General features: G+C 38.8%; 1 protein-coding gene across 1 annotated transcript; it reads right to left on the bottom strand.

Annotated features, from left to right (window-relative positions):
• Positions 1–204: 204 nt before the first annotated feature.
• On the bottom strand, positions 205–27,792 carry LOC145450235 (inter-alpha-trypsin inhibitor heavy chain H3-like). Its single transcript, XM_080328733.1, has 21 exons — positions 26,833–27,792; positions 26,337–26,409; positions 25,488–25,523; positions 25,335–25,426; positions 23,441–23,569; positions 22,109–22,248; positions 20,368–20,532; positions 18,486–18,617; positions 17,922–18,066; positions 15,646–15,823; positions 15,203–15,323; positions 15,019–15,139; positions 13,583–13,769; positions 12,977–13,104; positions 11,332–11,420; positions 10,206–10,342; positions 10,032–10,144; positions 7,450–7,593; positions 6,607–6,792; positions 3,738–3,919; positions 205–1,158 (listed from the first exon to the last, which is right to left on the bottom strand). The coding sequence occupies exons 2-21, from the start codon at positions 26,365–26,367 to the stop codon at positions 984–986; spliced, it is 2,631 nt and encodes an 876-aa protein (XP_080184859.1). The 5' UTR covers positions 26,368–26,409; positions 26,833–27,792; the 3' UTR covers positions 205–983.
• Positions 27,793–27,856: the final 64 nt, after the last annotated feature.

Consider the following 27,856-nt stretch of genomic DNA (forward strand, 5'->3'; position numbering starts at 1 on the left):
TTGCGTAGCGTAGCGGATTTCGCTTTCTAAGCAAGTCGGTATGGCAACTATTGGCATTATGTTTCCTCCTTGATATATAGTTAGTTACATCTTGGCTAAATCTTGGATCTCTATCCATGTTATCATCGCCAAATAAATGTGGAGATTAGTTAGTTCGTTCGACAGCAGTAACACGAATGGATTGTTAGGCTATTGGTAAAAGGGTACTGTCGTAGTTTTTTTATTCATCACGAAACATTGGCTTAACATATATTTCCAGCACGCAACATACAAACTTTATTTTTTTGCTGGCGAATAAAACGAAAGGAGAACTCTTACCTTCAGTTTGATGAAGGTTTGCATTTCCTTGATAGTTGCAGGCGAAAGTTACAAAAACAAAGCACAGCAAAAGTTACAACAACACACACAAAAACAACAAATAGGCCTACATTTATTTTTCAGATTCAGCACACAAATTCTCTGCGGTTCCCTGAGCATTTGCTAATAAGGAATGATTATTTTATCGAGGCCGTGGAATTGTTCACATAAAATATCATTGAAATCATGATCCAAATGATAAGTTCGAACTTGCGACAAATCCTCGCATGTACAAAAACAGATATTACAGAGAACGTCGAACAATGCTTGCAAATAACGATCAAGAATGCAGAGCTGGTATGGTAATTTGTTAGAAACCTTTTACAAACCATCAATTCGGCATATTTCATGACCACAGTAATTTTTGGGAAATAAATACAACGTCTCGCCTAAAAGTCTTGTTGAAAGCATAAGTAACTGACTAACTAACTGTAAATGCGAAGAATGAGGACATTTTGGGATTTTAAGCATCCTCGGAGGACCATTCACTTTTCTCGAGAAAAGGGGACGAAACCTGCCAAAGGAGGATACATGGTAAGCCTACGTAGTATTGGTGGTAATCTCAAAAAGTCCGAAATATCGTGAAATTTCGAAAGGACCTTTTTGACGCCAAAGTCGCGCAGAATTCAGGTATATTCGGCTCGCACTCCGTTGGGTATATCCCACAGAGAATGGAGTTTGAATGAACGCAATCTTTCTCCGAATAGATGTTGCAGATGTCCTTTCGCGAGCCAGCAATTCACCCTCGCTGGCAAATAAGGTAGCTTCATGCTGGAACGTCGCACTTTTATTTTGTCGCCGCTGCAAATATGAAAACATAAGATCAGTTTATCAGAGGTGTGGTCAGTTGGGCTGGTCAAAATTAAGTGCCCGGGTTAATTGATTCTGAATCGAGTATTAAGTGCCGAGTCGAGCATTCGAGGATCACTCATAATGTCGTGAACACAGCACGAATGATGCGGATAGTTCAGAAATATCTCTTTCATGCAATCACAAAGTTTCCACATTATTGGTATTATTTTATTAGTATTGACAGGGCCATATGTTACGAGTGTTATGAATTGGATATCACCCAAGCAGAAATGTGAAAAAGTGGGTGGAACAGTAGGGTTATTCAAATCAAAAATGTCACTCAATTTTAACCTAAGCGAAGTTATTGATGTTCAAAATTTAGGATTTTAAATTATAGTATATACGGTGGGGACATCTATAATAAATAATTAAATAATTTACCACCGTAAATGGTATATCTTTCAGACCCAGAATTTTGTAATCCGGTAACGTCGCTTCTAAAGGTTGGAATTGAGCCAAAATTTGCTTCGTTTTTTCAGACAATCTAACAATTTCATGGGGTGGCCAGTAAAATTTGAGAAAATTTTACATGTATTTTTATCAAATAAAATCTAAAACTTTTTTTCCTATATCGCAATGGTTCAATAGGCTGAAATTGAGCCATAATTGGTGTGCAGCGTTTGTTTCGGCAGCCTAACAATTTTATTAAGTAGTCAGAAAAATTTAAAACAAAAGTTATTCTTGAACAGCCCCATTGAACACGACTTTAAATTGAACAGTGAACACAACGACTTGGACTCGGACTCGGTCCTCTGTTCCCGACTTGGACTCGAGTCAAAACTATAAAAGTCAGATTGCCTTGTGACCAGTGCTGTGGAGTCGGTCAATTTTACTACCGACTCCAACTCCGACTTCGACTCCACGCATTTTCAATGTACCGACTCCGACTCCAACACCGACTCCAACAGTATTACCAATTTACTTTGAAAATGATATGCCACAGTGACGATTAAATGACTATCATATAACCATAGAACATATGCAAACATATGATTAACGATGGCATGCAAAATTGTTTCATTGTGGCACAGCTCGAAATATTCACTATTCTAGGGTTACCATATTTTGGAATCCGTAAAGGAGTACACTTTTTCAAAATTTTCAAACCGAGAATTCCCGAGAAAAATCTTGAGAAAATGGTAAACTATTCAAAATGGTCAACTTCCTCGCCCAGCACCCAAAATACAGTTTTTCTTTCACGTTTACAGGTATTTGACTGACAAAAGGGTCATTTTTCCGGCTCGGCTCCCAAAATGCCCGCCGAAGTTATACTTCAGTGCTGATTTACGGTATATCACTCCAATGTCACAGTCAATTTGACCAAAATTCTCAAAAGAGAGGAAAAAATCTCAAAAAAGAAGGATATTTGGGCGTCCTCGGAGGACATTTTCAAAAACCTGAAAAAGGAGGACAAATCCTCATAAAGGAGGACGTATGGTAACCCTATAACTATGCATGAAAGATTGTCTTTCTTAATATCCTTCCCTTTTTCATGCTTTATTAGTTTTTTTATAACATGGACTCTCTAATAACCTAATATGTATGTATCATTCAAACACGACATGTAGCCCATCCTGTATAATTAAAATGTAGATAAAACAATCGCAGTGTTGCTCTTATGTATGAGTCAGCAACTAATACAGAGATGCATCTTACTAATTTTCTTATTACACACTGTACTGATTACAAGCATACCACACTCTCACTACTAATAGACATTGATCATAAACGAAATTTAGGAAGTAGTCAAATAGAATATGTCTATTCTAATTTACAGAATTGAGTCCAAGTATACTCGCAATTAGGAGATAACGTTATCTCCTAATTGTGAGTATAGCTGGACTCAATTCTGTAAATTACGCGTATTTATAATTTCCAGAAAGGGCTCCAATACTAAATACAAGAAATGAGATAATAAATCATGCGAAGTGCTTAAAAAATTTCAAGTCAAATAAATCTGCTACGGAATATTCTACTTTATGGTCACATACGAAGATCTGCGATGAATGTGGCTGGTCCCTGGTTATGCCAATGCGTCGAAACTGATGTTTTAGTCGTCATCAAAATTCGCGGTCAGGCTAATCAAATTTCGTTGGACTTGCAATTTTACGTGATGTTATATTAAATTTCGGGAATTACCTCGCAAGCCACACCAAAACTTCTCGAGGGTCACATTTGGCCGGTAGGAAACGGTTTGGCCGCCCCTGATATGTATCGTTACTAGTAACAGTGATTGATGGTACATAAAAATCCTATTATAGTTATTATAGGTAATTCAAAGATACCTTTCATGATAAAGAAGTCGGAGTCGAAGTCAGGGTCATTTTCCCAAACTCCGACTCCGACTACAGTCAGTATTTTTTCCAGGACTCCGACTCCAGCCACAACAGTTTTCACGACTACGACTACGACTCCATCAAGCGAAAATTAGCCAAACACCGACTCCGACTCCACCGACTCCAACTTCACAGCCCTGCTTGTGACTTGACTACAACTCTGCTTTTAAATCTGAAAATGATTCAACTCACTTGTACAATAAAAATACTTCGCTTCTTTTCTCGTCCGTCACTATTCTTGCCTTGTCATCTCCATCATCAGTTAGTTGTAGATGTCCGAATACACCTCCGACTTTTTCGGATGAGTAGTTCGGCACTATGAAGTCCAGGTGATTGCGTGAGTTCGGCCGTCCGTTGCTGTATTGAACCTCCACCTGAGTGAAGTAATCATGAGAAGTTTTCATAGGTTTATGTAATGGGGAATCGCTACTTCTACTTCTACTTGAGTACCAACAGTGACTAATTTGACCCACTCTGGAAGTTTCTCAGCGACGTAGGTTTGATTTCTTTCAATCGTGTTGCTTCGACACCGATGTTCATTTTACACACAACCGATATTATCAGCGAAATTCCTCTGCACACAACCCGACGCGACGCGATCTCCCGCTGAGATGATCGCGAAACTAGGTCATTGATTGTCATGCTCTCGGCAATCGTCGCCGGCCTCATTCATCACGTCTCCAACAAGCCTAGTTCCGCTGACTTGAAGAATCTGCAATAGGCCCGGTGCGCGCTATACCATCGCTGGCCTGCACATTCGCATCTGCACTGGAATGGTGCCCACGATATCATCGCTGGCCTTCACAATCGCATCTGCAATAGGCCTGGTACGAAAGATATCATAGCTGGCCTAACTATCACGTCTCGGGCCTAGCATGCTTCGGCTTCTATCTCTCGATGACTTGGAGACAATGACGTTAAGTGTATGATGATTAGCGATTGTCATTAAAGAGCGACATCGCGAAACTGACTGACATCGAATGTCCGCAGACATGTGCGTGCGTACATGCGTAATTGATTTCTGCTAATACTTGAACATAACCACCAGATGATGTGTGTCAAGGCTTGAGTTATAAAAGATGAGAAAGGGTTGAACCACCTGAAATCGGTGCCGTTATGGAACAGATTCCATAACAACTCGGACATTTTGACTCGCGCAAATCGTCGCCGAGGCTACGTAATACGCATTTAAAGGCGTGCGTATATTTAATTGTTCACGACAGATCAAGGACTCACTAATTGACAGTACTTCCGGACTCGTTGGCAAGCTTATCATACGCGTATGTTCATCAACACGAGTAGATTGTATAATCGTCATTTACACATGTTTGAGTTGTTCAAGAATAACTTTTTTCCAAATTTCACTTGCTTAGTGATGAAATTGTCAGGTTAGCATTAGCAATGTCATCATCCAAACTCTAACACAGGCCTTTATCAAGATGTGAGGGCGTGAAAAAGGCATCACTCTCCCTTCAGACATGCCGGGAAAACGATACTTGGTCACACCGAAATGTCCAGGTTTGCCACCATACAATACTATTAATTTAAAAATGATCGAAATTTGGAGATGAGATTGCACGGCTTCTAATGATCAGAATTGATGCAGTTTTGGCGAGTAGCGTTTTTGTGGGCAACATGACAATTTTATTATCAAGCAAGTGAGATTTGGAAAAAGGTTATGTTCGAACAACCCTAACGCATGTATGTTACCCTAAAGAATTGATGCTATATTGGAAAATTCGAAAAAATTCGAACCCCCCGTTATTTCAATACCCACTTATTTATCGAGTGACTACGCGCCTGAACAGGAGCCTAGCTAAACGACCTATTGTGATCTATTTCTGTTGCATCTGTGGAACTTGCCACTAGGGCTTGGCAAAATCGAGTATCTGAGAGTTTCAATTCAGAATCGAGTATTTACGAGACGAGTGCTAGAGTATTCAAATATCATTCAACTCCGCTTGCAGTGTGATGTCTTACCAGCGCGAAGCGCGAAATCGTTTCATAATTAATGAATGAATTCGATCAATAATAATGTTTCTTGCATATATTGCGGGTCGCCTCTGTATTATGCTGGTCTCATTTGGATAGGAAATAATTATTCGGCGCTTGGACATATCAATATCGAAGATTTCGGTGAGCATGTGTCTATCATTTTGTGCAAAGGTTTCATCGCCGACGATCTTTCTGCGAGTGCTGACGCGAAGTCACATGTTTGACGACACGTTTTCTCATAATTGCGAGTATAGTTCGACTCAATTCTGTAAATTGGCGGTATTTTAAATATGTAGTTTTCTGGAGGGGGCACCAATACTAAAAGCAAGAATTCCAGTGACAATAAATTGCGCGAGGTGCTGAGAAAAATTTCCATTCGAATAAATCTGCCACGAAATATTCTACTCTATGGCCATATACAAAGATCTACGATAATATGGCAGGACCAGGGCTACGTAAATTCGTCGGAAATAATATTGTAGTCATTAACATCCAAAATTTCCGGGTCAGGCTAATCAAAGTTTGGTTAATATTGCAAGTTCACAATAAATTACCTGTATACATAATCTTTTTTCGATAATATAACTAATTCCGAAAAATACCACACGGGCTACATTTGGTCAGCGGGCCGCGGGCTACTGGTTGGCCACCCCTGTGCTACATATTTCGTATGCTGCGATGCGACCAATCGAGGTTGCAAGACTTCTACTGTACAGTGGCAAACATTCAGCTGATAAATGAAATCCCGATGGCAAGAGGTGCACAATTTCGGTTCTCGAAAGAATCACCTCTCCCTATTCTCGACTCGCGTCATAAAAATTAAAACTCGACTCACATGCTCGAATCACTGTGCCCATAGCACGACTCACAAGTCATTGGTGTTGCGCCTGTTTAACGTACCAGGTACCTGATCATTCGAACTTTGGCGTGTATCTCATTAACTGGACCTGATGATGGCCAAGGGTGGTCAAAGTAGTCACCGTTGATACTATAACGTTTCTTGTCCGAATACTTGATATATACTTGCAAGCTTTGATGTGTAACGAAAAACTATTTCAGTACCTACCACAAAAAGTAACTTCCTAATCCGGAGATTGATGATGATATGGTGTTTTCTGATTTCAGGTAGATGAATCTTCACGATTCCAAATTCGTACGATCGTCGATCAGTCTCGTGCAATGATATGTTCAGTGAATATGCTCCGGGGTCGCTTGGGTTTAAGTTGCTAATACTGATAAAGTCGCAGTCTATCTGTAACGTGAAATCGGTACCGACGGAAAAGAATGATGCTTTCAACCGTAGAGTTAGACAAGTAGAAAATATTCAGCTTTTACAAATTGAATTGTAATTATAATTATAGCGACACACTTTTCCAAATTCGATTGTAATTTGAATTTTAGCGACTCAGTGTTTCAAATTACATTAGAATTTGAATGATAGTGACACATTTGTTTCCAAGTTACATTACAATTAGAATGATAGCGACACCGCTTATCCAAATTATATGAGAATTAGAATTTTGGCTACATAGTTCTTTCGAAATTAGATTCGAATTATATTTACCCAATTCGGACAGACTGGGAAATTGAATTGAATTCGGAATAAGCACGAAATAGGCCTACAACAAAAATCAAGTTCAATTTATAGCTAGTCAAAGTTCATTCACACAAGCACGACAAGAGAAACTGTATGTACAATGAACTTGATTGTTCATTTCGCACTATATAGTTCTCACGTCGCATTTTTAGGAAATGTTGATTAGAATTAAAATAGAAACATTTCACAAATCATATTAGAATTAAATTGAAAGCATATTAGAATCAAAATTAGAATTATTTAGTCGTCCAGATCTGGTTTCAACAGGTAAGGACAAAGCGAATACTAGTCGCGTCAATGTGACAGCCATACCTGTAGTCGAACGTCTTCTTCAGGTAAAATAATCGCCAACTTTGTTACGAATAATCGGGCTGTGGGTGTTCGATCCTGTCCGGTCCCAGTGATCAGTCCATTGATGATAATGGAGTTATCATAGTCGTGCAGCAAATTTACAATCTGTTATAAAGATTACAATCCGTTAATGTATAAGAGTAGGTGTTAGCCCTCATCCCGTCGGCGTACAATATTGAAAATTATATACTTCAAGAATTTCATTGGCAAAAGCAATATACATTGTATATAGCATGGAACAAGCATTCGTTGTATGAGCAGAGGTGGTCTTAGCAGGCTGTGTTGCTACTCAAGTAGCGATAGAAGTAAAAGTATACTCTTAGCGAAAAAGTGTACATTGACACCCATGTACCACCCTTGATACACGGGTGTGTATATACACCTGTGATACACGAAACCCAAACCTATATCTCAGACTTACATCACACGGTATAAATCGAACATGACATTTTAACCCAACTGATGCTTGCATATGGGAGCGAAGGAAGTTGTGCACGTATAGGGGTAGGCATGTAGGATTTATAACCGGCACATACATAATTTTGAGTTAGGTCTGTTTTCTGTACCACTCTTTTGGCTAATATGGCGTGGTACTCAACTAGGCTCGGCCTACTCAAGTGACTATGTTTGTGGACTACTTCCCCTTACACTTTTTACGCAAAAGTTTCACTTTTCACACTTTTGATTTTGAAAAGCAGAAAGTGGCCTTGGGTAGGATTACCATACGTCATCCTTTAGGGGGAATTGTCCTCCTTTTTCAGGATTTTGAAAATGTCCTCCGAGGACGCCTAAATGTCCTCGTTTTTGGCAATCTCGTCCCTCTTTACAGCTTTTACAGCTAACATAATGGATAGATTCCAGTGAAAATGGGCATAAATGACGCTAAATAGGAAATTCGGGGTTCGATCGAAAGTGACGACCTTTTTCTTAGTCAACCCACTAAATTTTTCAGCAAAAATAGCAAAATCGGATGATTTCAGTTTTGATCGACTAACTTTTCTGATCTGGTTAAAGCGCCCTCCTTTCCCGATTCCAAATCATAGTAATCCTAGTGTTGGGATATGTTTGCATCGCTTTTACCGGTGAAATTGTTCCGCATGAAAAATATCCATCTATCTCGTTACTTGAATGTATCTTCGAAAATGGCGCTATTTGTAATATACTGTGCATTTTCGCGATTGTAAGAAGATGCGTTTTACAATTTCGAATTAAGCCAGCTGGGATTAACAGTTAAATTCGTGCTATAGCCTTCAACCTATTCTACTTTTTAAGCTACTGATTTGCGTACTGTCAGACATTTCATTTTCTGCTACCACTTGAAACAGTTTTAACTGGTGCTGGTAAAATAAACTTCTAGTTACATTGTAGCAGTGTTGGGATCAAGTCACTACCTTCGAGTCACGAGTCATTTCGAGTCATTGCACATTTTGACTCGAGTCAAGTCAAGTCAATCGATTTTCGAAGGTGACTCGAGTCAAGTCAAGTCACTCGTTTTTTGGAGTTGACTCGAGTCAAGTCGAGTCAAGTCAAGTCAAGTCACGAGTCAAGTCACAATTCAAGTCAAGTTGCCTTTTCGAAATATGAGGCATGGTTACGCCATTGCATTTTGCTAGCATTTTGACATACAGATTGAGTGGTCATTGATTTTGAACCGATGAACGAATATAGAGTTAAATATACACGCAAGAAGGCGCAGTATCGGTCACATATACGTATAACTGCTAAACTACGTAGGTAATTGCATAGCCTCAGTTTATAGTAACCAGCCAAAATAGAGAATTGAGAAACGAATTGATAAGATGCAATACATTACCCATTTACGAAATGATATGATACAATTCCAGCTTGCACCAATGGTTCAGGACTATATAAACTATATTCGAATTCAATTTCAATAGAACAAGAGGTTTGGTTGAGGTATAGACAGAGAACAGAAATAGACCTGTTGCTATTAAATTACTTAACTATACTAGTTTACGACAACGTAAGCTGCAAGGTCAATTTAATTGTGAGAGAATAATGGAGGCTCAGTTAAACGCACGATCATTGAATGATTGGTCGCTTTCGCGGGTTATACTAGCGTTTTGCGAACAATCCGAACATATGCAAGATACAGTGATTTTTATCGAAACCGATAACTTGATGACTTGAAATTGACTCGTGAAATTTGCTCCGAGTCACAAGTCAATCCCCATTTCTGATACGCCGAGTCTAGTCAAGTCAAGTCATTTTAGCAAAGTGACTCGAGTCAAGTCAAGTCATACGAAAAAGATGACTCGAGTCTGACTCGAGTCAAGTCATGACTCGAGTCATCCCAACACTGCATTGTAGTAGAAATCGGCAGATTAATTCTACCTGTACTTTGTTAACTACGCTGACGCTGACGCTGTATTTGTCAAATGTTTCCATTCCAGTCTAACTAATGAGGTTATTTACAACACCATAGCGTCGACCTGCCACAACTCCAAGGCCTAATGAACTAACTGTATTTCTATGATGGCTTCTTCATAGTTCATAAGTCCTATCCGCAACCAAATATTTACCTCGTTAGGTCTCCCGACCCAGTTGAAACAGACCGTAATGTCCTCGGTTAACCTGGCGATGAAATGCGGGTCACTATGGAACGACCAGCGAGGACGAGCAGCGCTTGCGGGTGCTGCGATGGATTATACTCTGATTAGCGCGGGGCAGTATTTCCCGTTATCTTCACAATGCACCTGAGGGGTTTGTCATTGATGCTGGCACTTCTGTTTTTGGTGTATCCAAAACTGGCTGCTGAGCTGATTTCGTGGAAATTTTGTCGTCATCAGGTTTGACCACCAAAAGTGACGTAACTGGCGTCACCAGGTGGAATCTTAAAAGTAATGGAATGTAACAAGGTCGGTGATGTCACACTTCGCTTCAACTCCATCCAGTTAACCACTGGCACCCTGCCGATCGGGACTTGCCCCTGGCGCAATTTCATAATCAGTAGGGGAATCTGGCTTTCGGACTGTAACGCTCTTAAAATGGGGAATATACACCTTGGCTCTTGAAATATTTCATATTTATGGCAAAATTGTAAGGTAGGAAATTAGTTCTTTGCAAATTTCAATTCATTTGCCTGATTTCTACTTTAAAGCGTGTTCTCTAATGATATTTAAAAGTATTTCCTTTTCGTAAAATTTAAAGCCCATCGCTGAGCTTTGGCCATTGATGTGTACTTCCTACCCCAAAGAAGAATAACCACTGACATACTGGGATGATTATTGTCAGTTATCATCTTCGGGCCACAATCCAAGTAGCTAATCCCCATCATCTCCCAATTCATATGCACTTTCTCTATAGGGGCTGGAAGATTTATTGGAAGTATCCTTCCGTTAATCTTCACTTATCTATATGAATGGGGTGTTTCTACTCTTTTGATTGGAAGTGGAGAATGATATTAACTGTGATCTTTCCCATACTGTTTCACGAATTCTTGAGATGCTGAGATAAAAGCCACGACAAGGTTTACGCTGACTGTTAAATTTGTTATTTGACTCGTATATTTTGAATATATTCTATGAATAAAATATTCTTCACTATTAACTATTTTAATACAAAGTGGAATATTTTAAACTGAAGTGCTGATAAATACAACGAGAATTTAATTTTTCTATTTTATTACAAGCATGCTTTTTGTGATTAAAAATGCATATTAAGATCAATTGGCCGTAAACCTAATCTGAAGGCAAGAACAATATAGGGCATGGGTCGAGATTAACTATGCGCTTTCATAACACGACTATATTTCTCCAATTCCTGTCGGATTCAAACAAGTCAATCGTGTATATACGGCCGTTATTTGAATGGTGAACTTACTCCAAAGATATGTTTATAGCTTTTTGCTTGAGCAGCGCCTTCTCTTCGGGGTCTTTCGTCGAATGCATATCGTCCAGTATTTTTTCTATCTGTGTAGATGCAAAAAAGTTGAAAATATCTTTAACGAGATATTTTGGAGATTAATTACGGATATTGGAAAGAAAACACGGGCATACTTTTTAAAACGAAGCTTTTGGAGAAGTTCTTTGATTCTTACAAATTATATTTCGTGAACGCGTTTTCATTGAACTTCTGTTGGTTTATATGCTTACATTATATAATAATTATGGAGGAAGGTGTGGTATATCATTTTGTTGGACTCAACAGTTAGTTACCAAGCTTTTCATGGCCTTTGGTAGGCCATGAGCTAATATCCATCATATTGGTCAGAAATAGGCTGCTGATTTTATTTAACAATTTAATACTACATGTTCTCCAGCAGTTTTAAAAGTCAAAGTACATGTTTGTTTGTTTGTTTGTTTTGAGGTATTCATGGTGTTTGTCGACTGCTACGGTCATTTACATCAGGCAGATAATCTTCATTATTTTCCGTAACTGCCGACTTATAGCACGGCCCACCTCTAGGCTTTTTGTAATCACCGTTTGCGCGGATGAGGTGGCGAGGAGGAGCCTAGGTAAACCTCCAACACTTAGGTAGCCTACATGTATTTACTATACAAGTTTCAAATTAAGTCTAGAAAACCTAGCTGTGAAATAGGATCACCCAGTTTATTGTGATATAGGGAGTAAAGTGTTTGTATATAGATTTCATCGTAAATACCATTTGCCGCTTCATAATTAACGCACATGCACTTTTACCTAAAAGAGTGCGTGCTCACACCAAAAAGGTGGTACACTAGGGTAACGATATTTTTTGAAATCTGATAAGAGGATACTTTTTCAAAATTTTCAGACATACAATACTGGAGTAAAATCCAGAAACAATGGTAAATTTTTCCCGACTTTGTGGTTGGTTGACTAAAAACAAAGGTCAACTTTCCTGCTCAGCTCCCGAAATAGCCGCCGGAGCGTTACTTCAGTGATGATTTACTGTATCTCAGTCCAATTTTACCCGATATTTAACCAAAATACTCAAAAAAGAGGAAAAATTCTTAAAAAAATAGAACATTTGCGCGTCCTCCGAGGACACTTTCGAAAAAGTATAAAAAGAGGACATATCCTCTTAAAAGAGGACGTATGGTAAACCTGTGGTACACAAAACAGAACCAAACACAGAATTATACTGCAGTATACATCAAATAAAACGTAATCCGATCGATGCTTGATAAATTTGAATAAGCAAAGATGGATCGCGAATTAAGGAACGTATAGGCACGTAGGATTCTCAGTGCTAGGTCCGCTTACAAAAGTTTAAAATGTGCTTCTGTCCGTTCTCTCACGATATATTTTACAGTTATCCAAATATAGTAGAGTATAACTATGCACAGAATCTGGTAAAGAGGTATTAGTAAAAGCAATAAAGGAAATGTATCTATTGTTCTGTTCGTCACAGCAAGCCGCTGACATTTTTTAAAATTTATATTGGATTTGATTTGGTTGAAAAAAACCAAGACGTCCAGAATTGACACTGCAAAGAATACACACTCTTTCGCTAAGAGTGTGACGAATATTCACATTACGTCACCTTCGTCATGGCGAAAGCCTTTTGGACGAATCGATCGATGCGCTTGCTCTCCATTTTCTCTCTTATGTCATTTGCTTGATCGAGGTAAAAACTCGTTGTTATCGTTGTCGACTGTGGAAGTGCCCCATCTGTAGAACAAGAGGAAACGTATCAGGTCACTATACCAGACTTGGACAACTAGATAATCTAGTAATCTTATTACTGTAGATTAACCACATAGCGAAATGCTGGAAATTCTAATTCAATTTAGAAAATTTTCCATGCTCTAATAATGATTAATCTAATTTATCGTTTTCCTGAAAATGCTAAAGAAGAACTGCATAGCGCGAAACGAAACAAGCTTGCTATATAGACATTTGTCGTCCTGATGCTAAGAAGAATGAACGCTGATTTGATATGAGCTGAACTTGATGCTTGTTGTATTTCTTTCAAATTCGGAATTTAATTCAATTTCCAAGTCTTTGTGAACTCAGTAATTCTAATCTAATTTGGAAAAGAAAATGCTTTAATTCTTATTCGAACCTAATGTTAGGTAGCTGAAAATTGTTTAGTGGTGCAACACCATATCAGTTGTTTTTTTTTCGTGAAAATGACAACAGAACATACCTGAATCGAATACAATCTCATGTGGCCCTTCCTGGTAGGAAGACAAATCATCACGCAATCGTCCGATGGTCAACAATTCGCCGTTGTTTTTGACATGGAGAACCTCTTCGACAACTTCCGGGTACTTTATGGAATCTACCAGTGAACTGTTAATTCCGCTCCTGAGTTCGTCGACGTAGTTTTCGATCTAAATATGGAATAAGCGGCATCATAAATCGCACCGAGGTTCCCAAGTTATAGCGCGACCAAGCTTTTATCATCATATCGGCGTTCCTAATGCACGAGAATCTTTCATTATTATTCATAGCAGGGATGTCTAGAACTAGTTTGAGATATCTACAGTTTCAGATATCCCCGCTGATTCATAGTAATCAGAAGGAATCTATGTACTGTGTATCTGAGGCAAGGAATATCTAGATCAATAGCTCTAGATATCCCTTACAGGAAGCGAACGACTAATTGTGCGTGTTGGGTGAGATAAGAATAGTATGGGTTGGGTATATGAGGGGTTAAAAGTGAGTGCCGTGAGAGATTTGAATTCTTTAATTCATTCTAATTCTTTCTTAGACGTAAACAAGTTTGTGTTAGTATTTTATTGTCTCTAGTTTTGTTGCTTAAATATGTCAGAAGGTTTAAATCTTACCAGGGATTAAGGTGCTCGGTTTTAGCATGAGATGCGTCATTTTAGTAATAATATTGATATTGAGTAATCGCGTATGACTAGGGTTGCATTTAAAACAAACGGTGTTTTAAAACATTTTAGACAGTGTTTTAAACAAATTCCTTAAACAGAACAATTTTGAAAAACGTTATCTAACTATGCCATAATTGTGTAAAACTTCGAACATGTATTAGATGTAGTATGATGAGCATACGGACGATTTTCACCCAATATAGTCGGCGTATACCATGCGGGGTGGCTGGAACACTCGAAATCGTCGTCGGTTCGAAAATTATAGCATGTTTATAAAGACACAATTGTCAATGCCAATCCACTGTGATGTCTCAATTAAAGATACGTGACGTCATGACTACAAAAACAAGAGCAACAAAAAATATATAAATAAATGTTTTAAACAACGGCCATGTTTTAAATTTCTCCAATCAATGACGTTTAAATGTGGAGCCGAATAACATAAATTTCAAAACACTGTCTATGAATTTAACGTTCATCTCGGCTTGTCGCCCCATGTAACAGTGTAACAGTGCTAGATCTTCATATTTGGTCTCTCCTTCTTTTTTAGATACTTTTCATTCAGCACTTTTATGGGGGCGCAGTCAGAACAGTGATATAAGGAAGGAAGAGACCATATAAACCTCCAACTTATCGACAAGTGCTACTTTCGAGATTCGAACCGAGATTGCCCACTTGGATTTACAAATTACTAAAACTCCCCCACACACGAAGAGCCAAGTCCTAATTGCCGACGCAATACCTGTAAAGCTGCATCAAGATCGCTCAGAATTTTCTTCCACCTTCCATGGTTGTCACGCGCGATTTGTTTCAACATTTGATCGTCTGCGCCGTTCCCGAATGATATCGTGTGTACAGTATATCTAATGGGAAAGTCACGTCAGGTTTTAACTGAAACTTGCAAGTTTAATGATGCAATACTCAACCGTTTTCTGTTCATTTTGTTTACGTTATTCAGCAGAATTTCAGGGCTAAGATTTCCTCTTCCGTCTGATAAGAGAATGATCAAACTGTCTTCTGTATTTCTTTCTTGGTTCAATCTATCGTCTGTGAAATTATGGAACACCTAGTCATTTATGTATATCATTTAATACACTGGTTCATAATATTTTTCCAGGCACTGACACAGAAATGCCTAAATTTGACGTATCAAAACATTTTGTAAGACTACGCATTGAACTATACAATGTGCCCATCCAATGTTTGCTGTGGTTTGGATCGGCGGACCTCAAGGTTTCAACACCGAGCCAGATTCATACTTTTTCTGACACGTCCGGAGAGGGATCGGAGCCGGATTTCATTTTGAAGAAACAGGATCTGAGTCAGACTAAGGAATTTGTAACTCGGACCCGCGCTACCACATGCATACCTTCTGCTGACATGATCTGGATTGCTTGGTGAAGAGCCTTCCAAATCGCAGTCGAGTCCTGCTCGTCCGGGCCTCGCACGAAGGATTTTGCGCTTCGTATGTTATCTTGAGATGCGTCTCGCATAGAATCGTCCCAACTTCGTGTCGAGGTCGAGAATTTCATCACGCCGATTTTGTCCTGTATTGGTAAGATCCACTTTATATAGTGTAACTAGGGTTGGGCACAATGATTCCAGCACTCGCATATGAATTGAGCATTGATTCCAACGATTCAAGGCGACTAGCGAGAGATCCTGTGTCCTAGTCCAGAAATAATACGCTACTTGCCACCGAGCGTGAATTTATCAACGATAACTATTAGGGACGGTGTGAACCTCTAAAAGATTCGGGCTCGTGTGAACGCCACGTGACGTCATATTGCTAATTCCAACCCTACATTTCAGTGAAGAAATAGCTTATATATTGATGTACACGATGCCTAGCGACGACTCGGGCCACATAATGTCACAATGCTGAAGTACATATTGACGTTTTAAACGTCGCCAAATGTGTCATCTGGGACAATCAAATGATATAATAATTCCATAATATCAAAATCTTTCGTCGTTTTGCCAGCAATTTCTACGAGGACTTGCAAGGGAATAAGGTTACGCCTTAACGGCCTAGGCCAAACGGACAATGTATGCGGAATCCGAGTATTGCTAAGTTGATATTGAGCAGAGCGAAAATAGGTTTATGTACTTGCTAACGATAGTACCCCTGTAACAAGTTACACACCAGTAGCCAACACCCCAATTGCACAGATTTGTTTTTTATGATACAATAAACATGTCAAATGAAGATTGACCCCGTACGCCTGCTAGATCTTTTTACAGCAGACAAACGATATCAATTTCATTGATTGGTTGAATAAGCATGATTCAGTCACGGTGACTACGCCTACTCTTACATGTAGTGCATTTCGCTGTTGATGTTGTGAGATTGCGGGTCAAGCTCACAGCATTGAATCACTTAATATTCACAAACGGAAAGCTGGATATTTCGAGCAAACTTTTGTAACAAAGCAAGTAAAATTTTTGAGATTGTCACGCTGCATGCTCGTTTAGTGTTGATTATTTATGCTGCCAGCGCCTTGCATAGGGTGGCCCGAAGTGGAAGTGCAATCAATTACAACCAAAGATGTTCTAATGAAGCGAAAATTGTGATATATGAAAAAGGTTCACAGTGCGGAACCTACCAAGGTTCGTTTGTGAACGTGAACCTCTAAATTTCCGACGTTCACACATAGAACGCGAACGTGAACCTCACATTCACACCATCCCTAATAATTATAGTTACAGCACTATTTTCGAGGAGCTTCTTGGAGGCACAGAACTTCAATATACAAAGCTGTTTCAAGAGAAGGAGTTCGTGTACATTGAACTCTCTCTTATTCGAAATTTCATGCTGGTGACGTCATATTTTGTCACGTCATTGTTGATATACAATGTTCTTTCCAATTCTCTACTAGTCGCTGACGATTACCCCTGAAGAATACTATTCTCCGCCGTGAAAGCTTTGGAACATCGATTGGTCGTATCGCAGCATACGAATATGCAGTACAAAGCTACGTACTTTAGTGGAAATGACATATATTCAGAATTGAATCATTGATATGTAGGCTACTCACATTTGCCTAGATTTATGTAGGCCTATAACGAGAAATTCATACAAGAATGAAATCGTTCAAAAATGATTGAAAGTGAATGCAATCAAAGAACATCGTTATCTGACAAGGCTATAGGGATCCCCGAATATTCCGTCCGATTACGCGTAATTTTGTACTTAAGGTAAGTCCATAATTGAGCAGGTACGGATTTCGGAGTCAAGTTACCAAATCGACCGATCGATATACCCTACGTTCCTTCGTACTCCATTTGGGCTTATTCTAATACGTCAAGCATCGTTTGGATCAAAACTGTTGTGTTTGATTTGTCCCACAATATCATTTTGAGCTAGCTTGTATTTTCGTGTATCACATTTAGGGTGTGAATAAACACTCTTTTCGCTAAGGGCACACAATCTTCGTCGACATGACTTGGCTATAAATAGCCTAACTCGCTGTTGCATAATCATTCTCAGGCTCAACCAGGCTGGTGAAAATTGTACCTCTCTCGAGTTCCCCAATCTGTTTTATCAAGATTTGAATCGCCAAATACACAAATCCTGTTTGGCTATACGATTACTTTACTATGCTATGTGCTTCAGGAATAAATGCTACTTCCGAGGAATCGTACCTCTGGCAGCAACTTGTCCAGAATATTGTACATCGCCTCCTTGACTTGCCACATTTTGTGACCTACCATCGACCCGGAGTCGTCAAGACAAAATATCAGCCTCCTCGGACGAATTGGGATGTCCGGACCGAAGTACATGAAATATCTGTATTGATATTGAAAAAAGGAACACAATTCTACTGATAATGCAGCTTCAAGCCAAAAGACTCTTCATGTATTGCATAGAAATAACAATTTGTCTTTATCACTAAAATTTTAAAGTTTATTTCAATCTCGACCTTTTCATTACCAGACAGGTAGCCCCCGGACTGTCTGCGGACTTACCAGTTTTACCGGGGAGGATAATAATAATAATATAATAATACCAAGTTCGCTGGAAAGTTCCCGTTCAATAAATGCATGTTAAATCTGTTTGTCCATCTTTGAAATGTACGAGTACAGTTGATAAAACGGTCATCTGTGAGATCAGCTTTAAGTTATGCTTCTCGTAAATCAAATGACGTAATGTTAACTATTGGGATTTGGGATACTATTATCAGGGCTTGGCACAAATTATTTACGTACCCATTATCAACTATCACGTCGCCCGATGTATGACGTTTTTCCAATTCATAGCTCACAGAGAATACTCCACCGCGTGCGAGTGCTGGGTTGGTAAGCGCATTGTTGCCTGCAAAGCTGACTCTTGCGGTATTGCTGCCAAATACAATAATTTACGTGTGTTTGTGGATTTGAAGAGGAGGTGATCGTCATATTAACAAACAAAAATCAGACATTCATGAAAATGCAACGTTCAGCACTATATCTTTTAATGCAAACCTGATGCAACGACGTCGCGACTCTGTGGTATTGTGGTCAGTGTTGGGATCAAGTCACTACCTTCGAGTCACGAGTCATCTCGAGTCATTGCACATTTTGACTCGAGTCAAGTCAAGTCAATCGATTTTCAAAAGTGACTCGAGTCAAGTCAAGTCACTCGTTTTTTGGAGGTGACTCGAGTCAAGTCGAGTCAAGTCAAGTCAAGTCACGAGTCAAGTCACGATTCAAGTCAAATCGAATTTTCGAAGTAAGAGGGATGATGCAAAGTCACTACATTTTGCTGACTAGGTGAAGGACAGACGAAGTGGCCTTTATCTTGAATCAAATGACGAATAAAAAGTTAAATATAGATGCAAAAATGTGTTGAACTGCTAATAGCATACGTGAGTGACGGTATAGCTTCATGCTACAGTCTGTTATTATGAGGATCAGATCAGCCAATATGGAGGATCGAATACGAAGCCTCGAGAAGTTGAACAAATTTATGTGGTACAATACACTACCATCCCACCAAAACATTCATGAGAATATAAACGCATAAGCTATATTCGTCCGATTTAAATCATACACGAGTGTTGGTAAAGGTAAGCACTGCGCAATGTCAGAACTGAGCTCTACAAGAAACAAAGATACGCTTCCATTAGATTTCTACTCCTACTGCGACAACGTAAACTGTGATGGTTACGTTTGCGGTCAATTTGTTTGTAATGTAACAATGGAGGATCAGTGAAACGTACAAGCAGTGAATGACTGGTTGCTCTCACAAGTGACATCGGCGTAACGCGAACAAACCGAACGTACACAAGATAAGGTTGATTTAATCGACATCGTTTACTTAATGACTTGAAATTGACTCGTAAATTTTGCTCCGAGTCACGAGTCAAACCACATTTCTGAGGCGCCGAGTCAAGTCAAGTCAAGTCATTTTTGCAAAGTGACTCGAGTCAAGTCAAGTCATAAGCAAAAGTTGACTCGAGTCTGACTCGAGTCAAGTCATGACTCGAGTCATCCCAACACTGATTGTGGTCAATTTATGAAGATAACGATCTTTATGTATAAATCGGTTTTCTAGTTTAACGTGCCTTTTCGCATGCTACATGCTTCTCCTTTCTTTATATAAAGCTTCTCTGGTCAATATATTATATGAGATCTGCAGGCCTACGTACAAAATTTTGACATCGCTTTCAAGAAGGGAAAATGATTAAAAGGGAACTTTTTTCCTTTCTACTTGTATTTTAAAACTATCTACATATACCATAGTAGAATAGAACCAGATCAGCGATTTCCAATATCTTTTGCGCCACGGATTAAAGTCACGTAGTTGCAGCAGAAAATTCCTCGTTAAACTGAAGTTTCCACCATTAACAGCATTTACTCTTGAGTTACGCACACTTGTCGTAATTATAATACATTTTGGGTTAATTATGATTTTAAAGGTTCGCCGCAAAATTTGTTTTGTGATTTTAACCCACTCTAACATAAAACAGGCTGCAAGCCACAGACTATAGATGACGTTTGATAAATTAGGGTTGTGTTTATAGACTGAAAAGGTAATCTCATGTCGACCGACCATTAAAGCTTTCTACATGGAGTGTGTTACCGAAACTCGAGAAGCATAATCTCTTACCCGTGTACATGTGTGGTGCTCCCGGCATCAATACTCCCGCCCCCGCCGTTAAGTAGAATCGGTGGTACGTCAAGGTTTATTATTGTGTTCCGCTCTTGTATATAAACATCCACCATGAGTAGTTCAGACAAGGAATCTCCGAATAGAATAATCTTTTCCGTGTACCTGTGTTTAAAAATATCTGTGATTAGTCTCTGAGAAGCAATTTCACACCGCACAGGTGCCAACGGATAAAGTGCGATAAAAGCATCATCCCCGGCCTTCGAAGATTCATAATTTGACGAGAAAAATGAATAATGGGGACGATTGCCGATATAGGTGGCTGTATTCGACTGTGGGGTTCTTTTCAAACGATGCTTGAAAATTTTATCGCGGGTACGCACACTTTAGTTGTTTACAAAACTAATTTTCATTATATGTTTACGACGGTGATTGCGCATATATCGTATAGCAAATCGCAATTGCTAATTTATCATTAGTAGGGCTAGTTTTGCAAGCTTTGCCACTTTTTTTTATACCTGCCGGGAACTTCCTGAATATTCAGAATTTATGTAGTATGGTGTTGTAAGCTGTTTGTAGGAATTTAATATCGCAACTTTTTACTGTAACTTTGCAAGCATTGCGCAAAATGTAAAGGATTGACTTGAAAAACATACTATCAAACTATGTCTAGTGTGGTTCTATTCTCTTTGATCTACATAACAAAGAGCTATGTGATGAATTAGCTGCATCTCAATTCTATCTATGATGCAACACTTGGCTTGCAGGCTAGAAGTCCAACAACCCCAGCCAAGCTGTATTTCATCTTTGAATCTTAGCCTAATGTACTAGTCTGCTTTTAGAGGCGCAATAATTGTATTGCGTGGGAGCTGTTGGATTATAAACCGGAACCTTTCGAGTATCACACACCCTTATAATTTTTATTAACTCGTGCATAAATTCAACTTCTGTTAAAATTAAATGAAACTTTCTCACAATTTTAGTGCAACAAAAACTTGCCCTATTCATTAGGGGAAGTAGTTTAGCGTAAATCAACAAAATGTTGGTTAGTCGGGTTTTCTAGTGATCGGCAACTATGACGTTGGTTGTTATTGTACTTGTATACTTGGTATAATTATAATTAGGACTTCTCAACAGTATGAAAATAAGAAATGTTCAAATACGTATATATTGCCAGTTCTGTATCACATTAAAGACTCCAGTTGGCATTTTTTCGAACATGCCTCTTATATTTCACTTTGTGACAAAGCTGTGGATTTGATCACAGCACGGATATGCCATTTCCAGTAACGTGCGTAGCTTTGTATACTCTATATTTCGTATGCTGCGATGTGACCAATCGAGGTGTACGGCCTTCCACAGAGTAAAATAGTATCGAATCTATATTTTTCGTAAATAAATTGTTATAGTAGCAAGCAGTGTGAAATTTCAGTACTCTTCCAGCCCTAATTTAATTAGGCTAATTATATTATGATAATAGGTTACTGTGGTCTTTTACGCCGGGTCAAAATGCAGTCTGAAAGTGTATTGCAGTTCTTCTCTTCGCCGCAGAAGAGTACAAATTTATCCAATGTACATTGTACATAGACTTCGGGGATATGATCAAAATTTCCGCTCGTGATGATAAAAGTAGCGGGCATACAAAACTGGATAGGTGTTTGACTTTCCTGTGAGTATTAATTACACAAAATGGGTAGTGGATAATGTGATTAGAGCGCGCACGTTTCCGAAATAGAAATACCTGCCGCCGACGCTCCTGAGAATTTGCTGATAGACCAATTCAAAAGTCACTGTCGTATAAGCGCCTACGTTCACATCGGTGGAGAAGATTTTTTCAGCCTTCTCCCGAGTTTCAACCAGCCCGGCGGTTTGACCTCTCTCCTGTGAGGGGTAAATGAAAAAAGACATTTTACTAGGGCTGGGCCCAATGATGGCTCGAATCTGAATAGAGTATAAATTCAAATAATTCGAGTCGAGTTGTGGGAGATGATTCTTATGAGAACTGAAGAGTAGGCTACTAAGAGCTAATTCATCAACAAATATGATAGTTTCGATACTATTTTCCGCTGTGGAACATAGTAAACATCGATTGGTCATATCGCAACATACGAAACATTTAGTACAAAGCTACATGCACTAGGATTAGTGAAAAAATATTTCTGAGAAGTCGGGATGAGTCGACATTATTGTTAAAAAATTCAATGAAATATGTATATAGGTATTTATAGGTATATGTCGATAAAGCACCAAATAGTCTTAAATGAGATGTAGCACTAGCATTGTATTCTTGGTGATCGCATACAAAGTATAATATATTAGGGATGGTGGGAACCACTGAAAGGTTCAGGTTCGTGTGAACGCGAACCTTTTTGAAAGGTTCTGTGTTAACGCGAACGTGAACCTCGTGACGTCGCGTGATGTCAAATTGGTAACTTCAACCCTACATTTAAATGAAGTGATATATATATGTACACGATACCTAGCGACGACTCGGGCAACATAATGCCACAATGCCGAAGTACACACTGGATTTTTAAAAGTCGCTAAATCAACTGGAGCAATCAAATGATACGATAATTCCATAGAATCAATATCTTCCGTCGCTTTGCCAACAATTTCGACGTGTACTTGCAAGGGAGTAAAAGCTTTCGCCTTAACGGTCTAGACCAGGCCGGGTTGTCAAGCAGCATGCTCGTTAAGTGTTAATTTTTATGCTGCCAGCCCCATGAATGGAGTGACTCGTAGTAGAAGTGCAATTACTTTTAACCAAATATGTTATAATCATGTGAAAATTGTAATATATGAAAAGCTTCGCAGTGCAGAACCTATCAAGGCTCGTTTGTGCACGTGAAACTATAAATTTCGGAGGTCCACACACAGAACGCGAACGTGAACCTCCCGTTCACGTTCGCGTTCTGTGTGTGAACCTCCCTAGTATATATGTAAACTTTCCACATTATTCATACTGTTATCACGTCATTATGAGTGATAATCTCGAACACTCGATTTAAAATCCACTCAAGTGTAGTCAATGTTGTCGAGCCGTAATTATGTAATTGTTACGCGACCTAACCCGCGCTTTTTGGAATTTCTTTTTAGCTGCCGCCTTCTCCTCGACCGCCGCCTCGTAGGTCTTGCCGTCGATTGTGATTCGAAAGCCGGATATGAAAGCTTCATTTGGCAGCATGATGTGGAATTTCACCTGGATGACACCCGAAGGACAGAAATCACATTCTGCTCTTTTGAACTAATTCTACAATTATACAGTGTAACCATAAGGATGGAAATTGGTGTATTGACAAAATTCACACGCGTCAGGTGCACATGGGGACAGCAACATGAAAACAGAACCCACGCTGTAAACGCAAATGGTGTATTAACCTCATTCCCACCTTAGAGTAGGGTGTAAATCAGGTAGATGTCACTTTCAGGTAGCGAATTGCGCTTTCGCTCACAATATAGGTGAAAACGAGTCAAATACACCAATTCGTAGGGAGATATATAGCACGGCAGATTAGATTATTAAATATAATTGTATAGATGGACAAATTAGAGCGAAATGTCGGTAATTTAATTCTAATCTAATTTGTGACATGTTTGTGTGCTCTAATTTTTATTTTTTTTTATCTAATTTCTGGTTCCAAGCTTCCTGTACAGACATTTGCCATTCTTGTGCTGATGAGAGTGCCTTCCGATTTGATATAAACTGAACTTCGTTCAATGCCATAGTTTACGGGAATGCAGTAATTCTAATTCTAATCTAATTTTGAAAAATGTTTACCGGAAACTAAAATCTTAGTTATAATCTAATTTTGAGAAATGTAGATATAATTCTAATTATAATCTAATTTGACAAAAAATACACACTCTTTTCGCTAAAAGTGCGGAATCGTGAAATATAGTTATAAAGAGTGCTATATATTATATGTTTTAGAGTGACTTATATCATGTTTGAGGGCAGTGGCGTAGGCCACTCATCAATCACTATGCACTAAACTTGCCATCGTCTCCAAATTGAGATGAATGATTTGTTTGCTTACAGTACAGCTACACCGACAAATGTTCGTTACTGATCGTCAATGGCGGAGGTCTCATTTGATGAGTCACTGTTCTGCTATTTCGCTACATCTTAAGGCAACTTATTGCCACACAAGAATTCATTGAAAGGCTGCGCATTCGCAGTCGTGGCACAATCCAGTGAATTTACGCCGAGAACCCTTTTAAATTTCAAAGTGAAATAACAACGTAATGCCGTAGTCTATGAATATATGTGAATACTGTCCAAGAGCTGCTTGGTGGTAGAGAACTTCAAATGCAATTGAACAATTGAATTTGAGATAAACTCGAATGTTATCATTTGACACTCGTCAGGGATAATCGTCAACAACCAGTAGAAAATTCGAAAGAACATGGCATATCAACGATCATATCACCAAATATTGCTCGCGTTTGGACGACTTATACATTCCAGTAGTGGTATGATGAAGCAGTACGATCATTTGGCTAGCGATTATATAAGATATGTCTTATAGTAAGGTCTGTTAAGTTTTACCTTGCGACAGATTCTCGCTAGTAAGAAGGCCCAGATATAACAGTGAACGTTGGTCAATGCTTAGAATATCAATCATGAAGGTATGGCTCGTAGACACAAACCAACATTTATTAAATCAGCAATTCATTATGTTTCATTTTTTTGGAAATAAATACAACTTCTCACCTATAAGTCTTGTTATAGGTATAAGAAACAAACTTGAAATGCGTAAAATAAGGATATTTGGGCAATTTTGAGCGTCCTAGAAGGACCATTCACTTTCTTTAAAAATCATTGGTATTTATGCGAAAGTTCCGCAGACCAAACATATAGCCTCATTATTAAATTGCAGCATCAGGTTGTATACGCACATAAAACGAATTTATTAGGTTATCGTTACGGCTACGGCAATTAATTTATATTCAGTGCAACTAACCTGCTGGGTCGTATTTTTGTCGTTTAATACCTCGCTTCTCATGGTGGTCTCGGCGAAATGATTTTGCACCACGCTGACAACAGAGAAACCTTCTATAAACGATGGTATACTTATTTCGTGGTTGTGAAGCAAGCTTGCAATGTAGCAACTCACTTGTTTGCACTGCTCCAGTTAATGCAATCCACATCCCTACAATACAGGATACGAAAGTGTACTGAATTATGTACCGCATACATTCCTACTCGCTACATATAGTCTGCTGATTAGTTTAAACTGGCCTGAGTGCCCGGACTGTCGTGTTATTAGTGGTTGGTCGTCTGTAGAACAGACAATGCGTTACTATAATATTGATCAATCGGAACGTATGGCCATTATAAGATAAATACAATCTCTGATATACTTTCTTATTTGAAGTGACTCTTGGCGGTATTGAAGTCCAATATCCAATTGAATAATATATTCATATTGAAATAAACATTGTTTACCAACAATCGTACCACCAAATTCTTTTCAGTTATCTATTATTTGCTACTATTTGCACATGCACGGATAGAACTAGACTAATTTAATTTGTATGGCTGAGACATATTGATTTGGAAGTTTATTTAAAAGTGCGACCACATATATGTGCGATCCGCGTAACAACGTGACAACGGTTGTAACTTAGAGGTTGTCGCCTCTGAATAACTAAGCTACCGGTTAATTTTCCCGCGAAAACTCTACACTGCATGTTCACTATTTGCTCTTGTCTGGTAACAATGTACCACATTTATTGTTAATGGTTATTAATTGCAACATAACGGTGATGATATGCCTTATGAGCATGTGATCATGGTTCGTAGATCATCTACTTGAAAGCATTCCTCCCATGCTAGCGTTTGATATAACTATGCTTATTAATTCTAGCATTATATTGAGTTCAACAGTATTGTATAGCGTCCCAGATGAATTCGTTTGGCGGGCCGTGTGTTTGACATCTCTTGATAAGACAGTGTCGCTCACCTGTGACAACGAGTTGAGCCAAAGCGTTCATCTCCGCATATATTCTTCAAGTTTTCTCAGTTATGTCAGCTACCTGAAGAGAAAATTTCATCATCTACTACCGTGCTTATCAGCTTCATGAGGTGGCATTTGGCAAGGGGCATGTTAACGCGATTCTCACATTCGCGCCAACTCCACTGTCAAGCATCATTTCGATTTGAAATTGTGTTTGATTTACATCGTGGTATGATTCTGAGTAGGCTCCATTTTCATTCATGTACCTCTTTGTGGGCGTGAATATCTAATCTTTTAGCTTCGAGTTTATACTTACTAATACATTATTATTGAGCCCACTTGCATGGACGACCGAATAAATGGACTTTTGTAGGAGTTACTGCCTTATTGATGACTTCAGTTGACAATGCTGTCTCAACCGGGCATTCGCGTTTATTAAAGCTAGCAACGAGTTGAAATATATAATCTCAAAATTGATTTCACACGTATTACTGACGTATACCTGTCATATGTACCCGATGTTCATCCGATTTCCTCGTGCGAATAAAGTTTACCGAATTAAACGGGTAACGTGTAATTGCTGCAACGATGCTACAAAATAAAAATATTTTGTAGAAGATATCTAGGTCCACTTACGGCGCCTGTGGCCCAAGGCCTGCAAACAATATTCAGGTTTCTATCGCATACGATTTCGATAAATCGATTATGGTAACGTGTGGTATCGACGCATTTAACCTTTTCTTTCGTCGGGAATTGCTATTACAAATTAGAATATTCATATATAGAACTACCTAGACTTGGGCAACTAGACAATTCTAGTTGTCTAATTGAACTAATAAGAGGGAAATTCCGGTAATTTATTCCAAATCTAATTTGTAAAATGTTTCTAAGCTCTAATTTTAAATATTATCTAATTTCCGGTTTTCCTGAAAAGGCGACAGGAGAGCCGTATAATGCGAAACCGTCATGCTTACTGTACAAACATTTGTCATTCTCATACTTATGAGGATGAACTCTGACTTGATACGAACTGAACTTGATTGAATCTCGTAATCGTCGCGAATTTAGTAATCCGAATTCTAATCTAATTCTGAAAAAACTGTGCAGCTGTAATTCTAATTCTATTCGAATTTGAAAAAATGCGTAACCTTAATTCTAATTCTATTCTAATCTGGAAGAAGATGTGTAGCTCTAATTCTAATTACAACCCTAATTCGGGAAAGTTGAAAATTTTATAGTCGGGTAACTCAACAAAATTTACTTTCATCTTTCACTTACTAACCCTGCTTCTGAGAATGCTCTATATACTATGTATTGTTTACAGCTACGCGGTGATGGTGCTGCCTTTTCACTCCTAATCCGTTGCGAGTGATACGCGCACAAACAGAGATAAGAAGCGGAGATGAACGGAGTGAACAAGTCAAAGAACTGCCGAACTGTATAATCACTGGAAGGCGGCCAACCATTTCAGTAGGATCCGACTTGGACTTGTTCTGATTATGAATCTCCGACCACACACAGTCATT

Source organism: Botryllus schlosseri, chromosome 11, assembly GCF_051294905.1.
Source record: "Botryllus schlosseri isolate E-star chromosome 11, Bs_hap1, whole genome shotgun sequence".
NCBI lineage: Eukaryota > Metazoa > Chordata > Ascidiacea > Stolidobranchia > Styelidae > Botryllus > Botryllus schlosseri.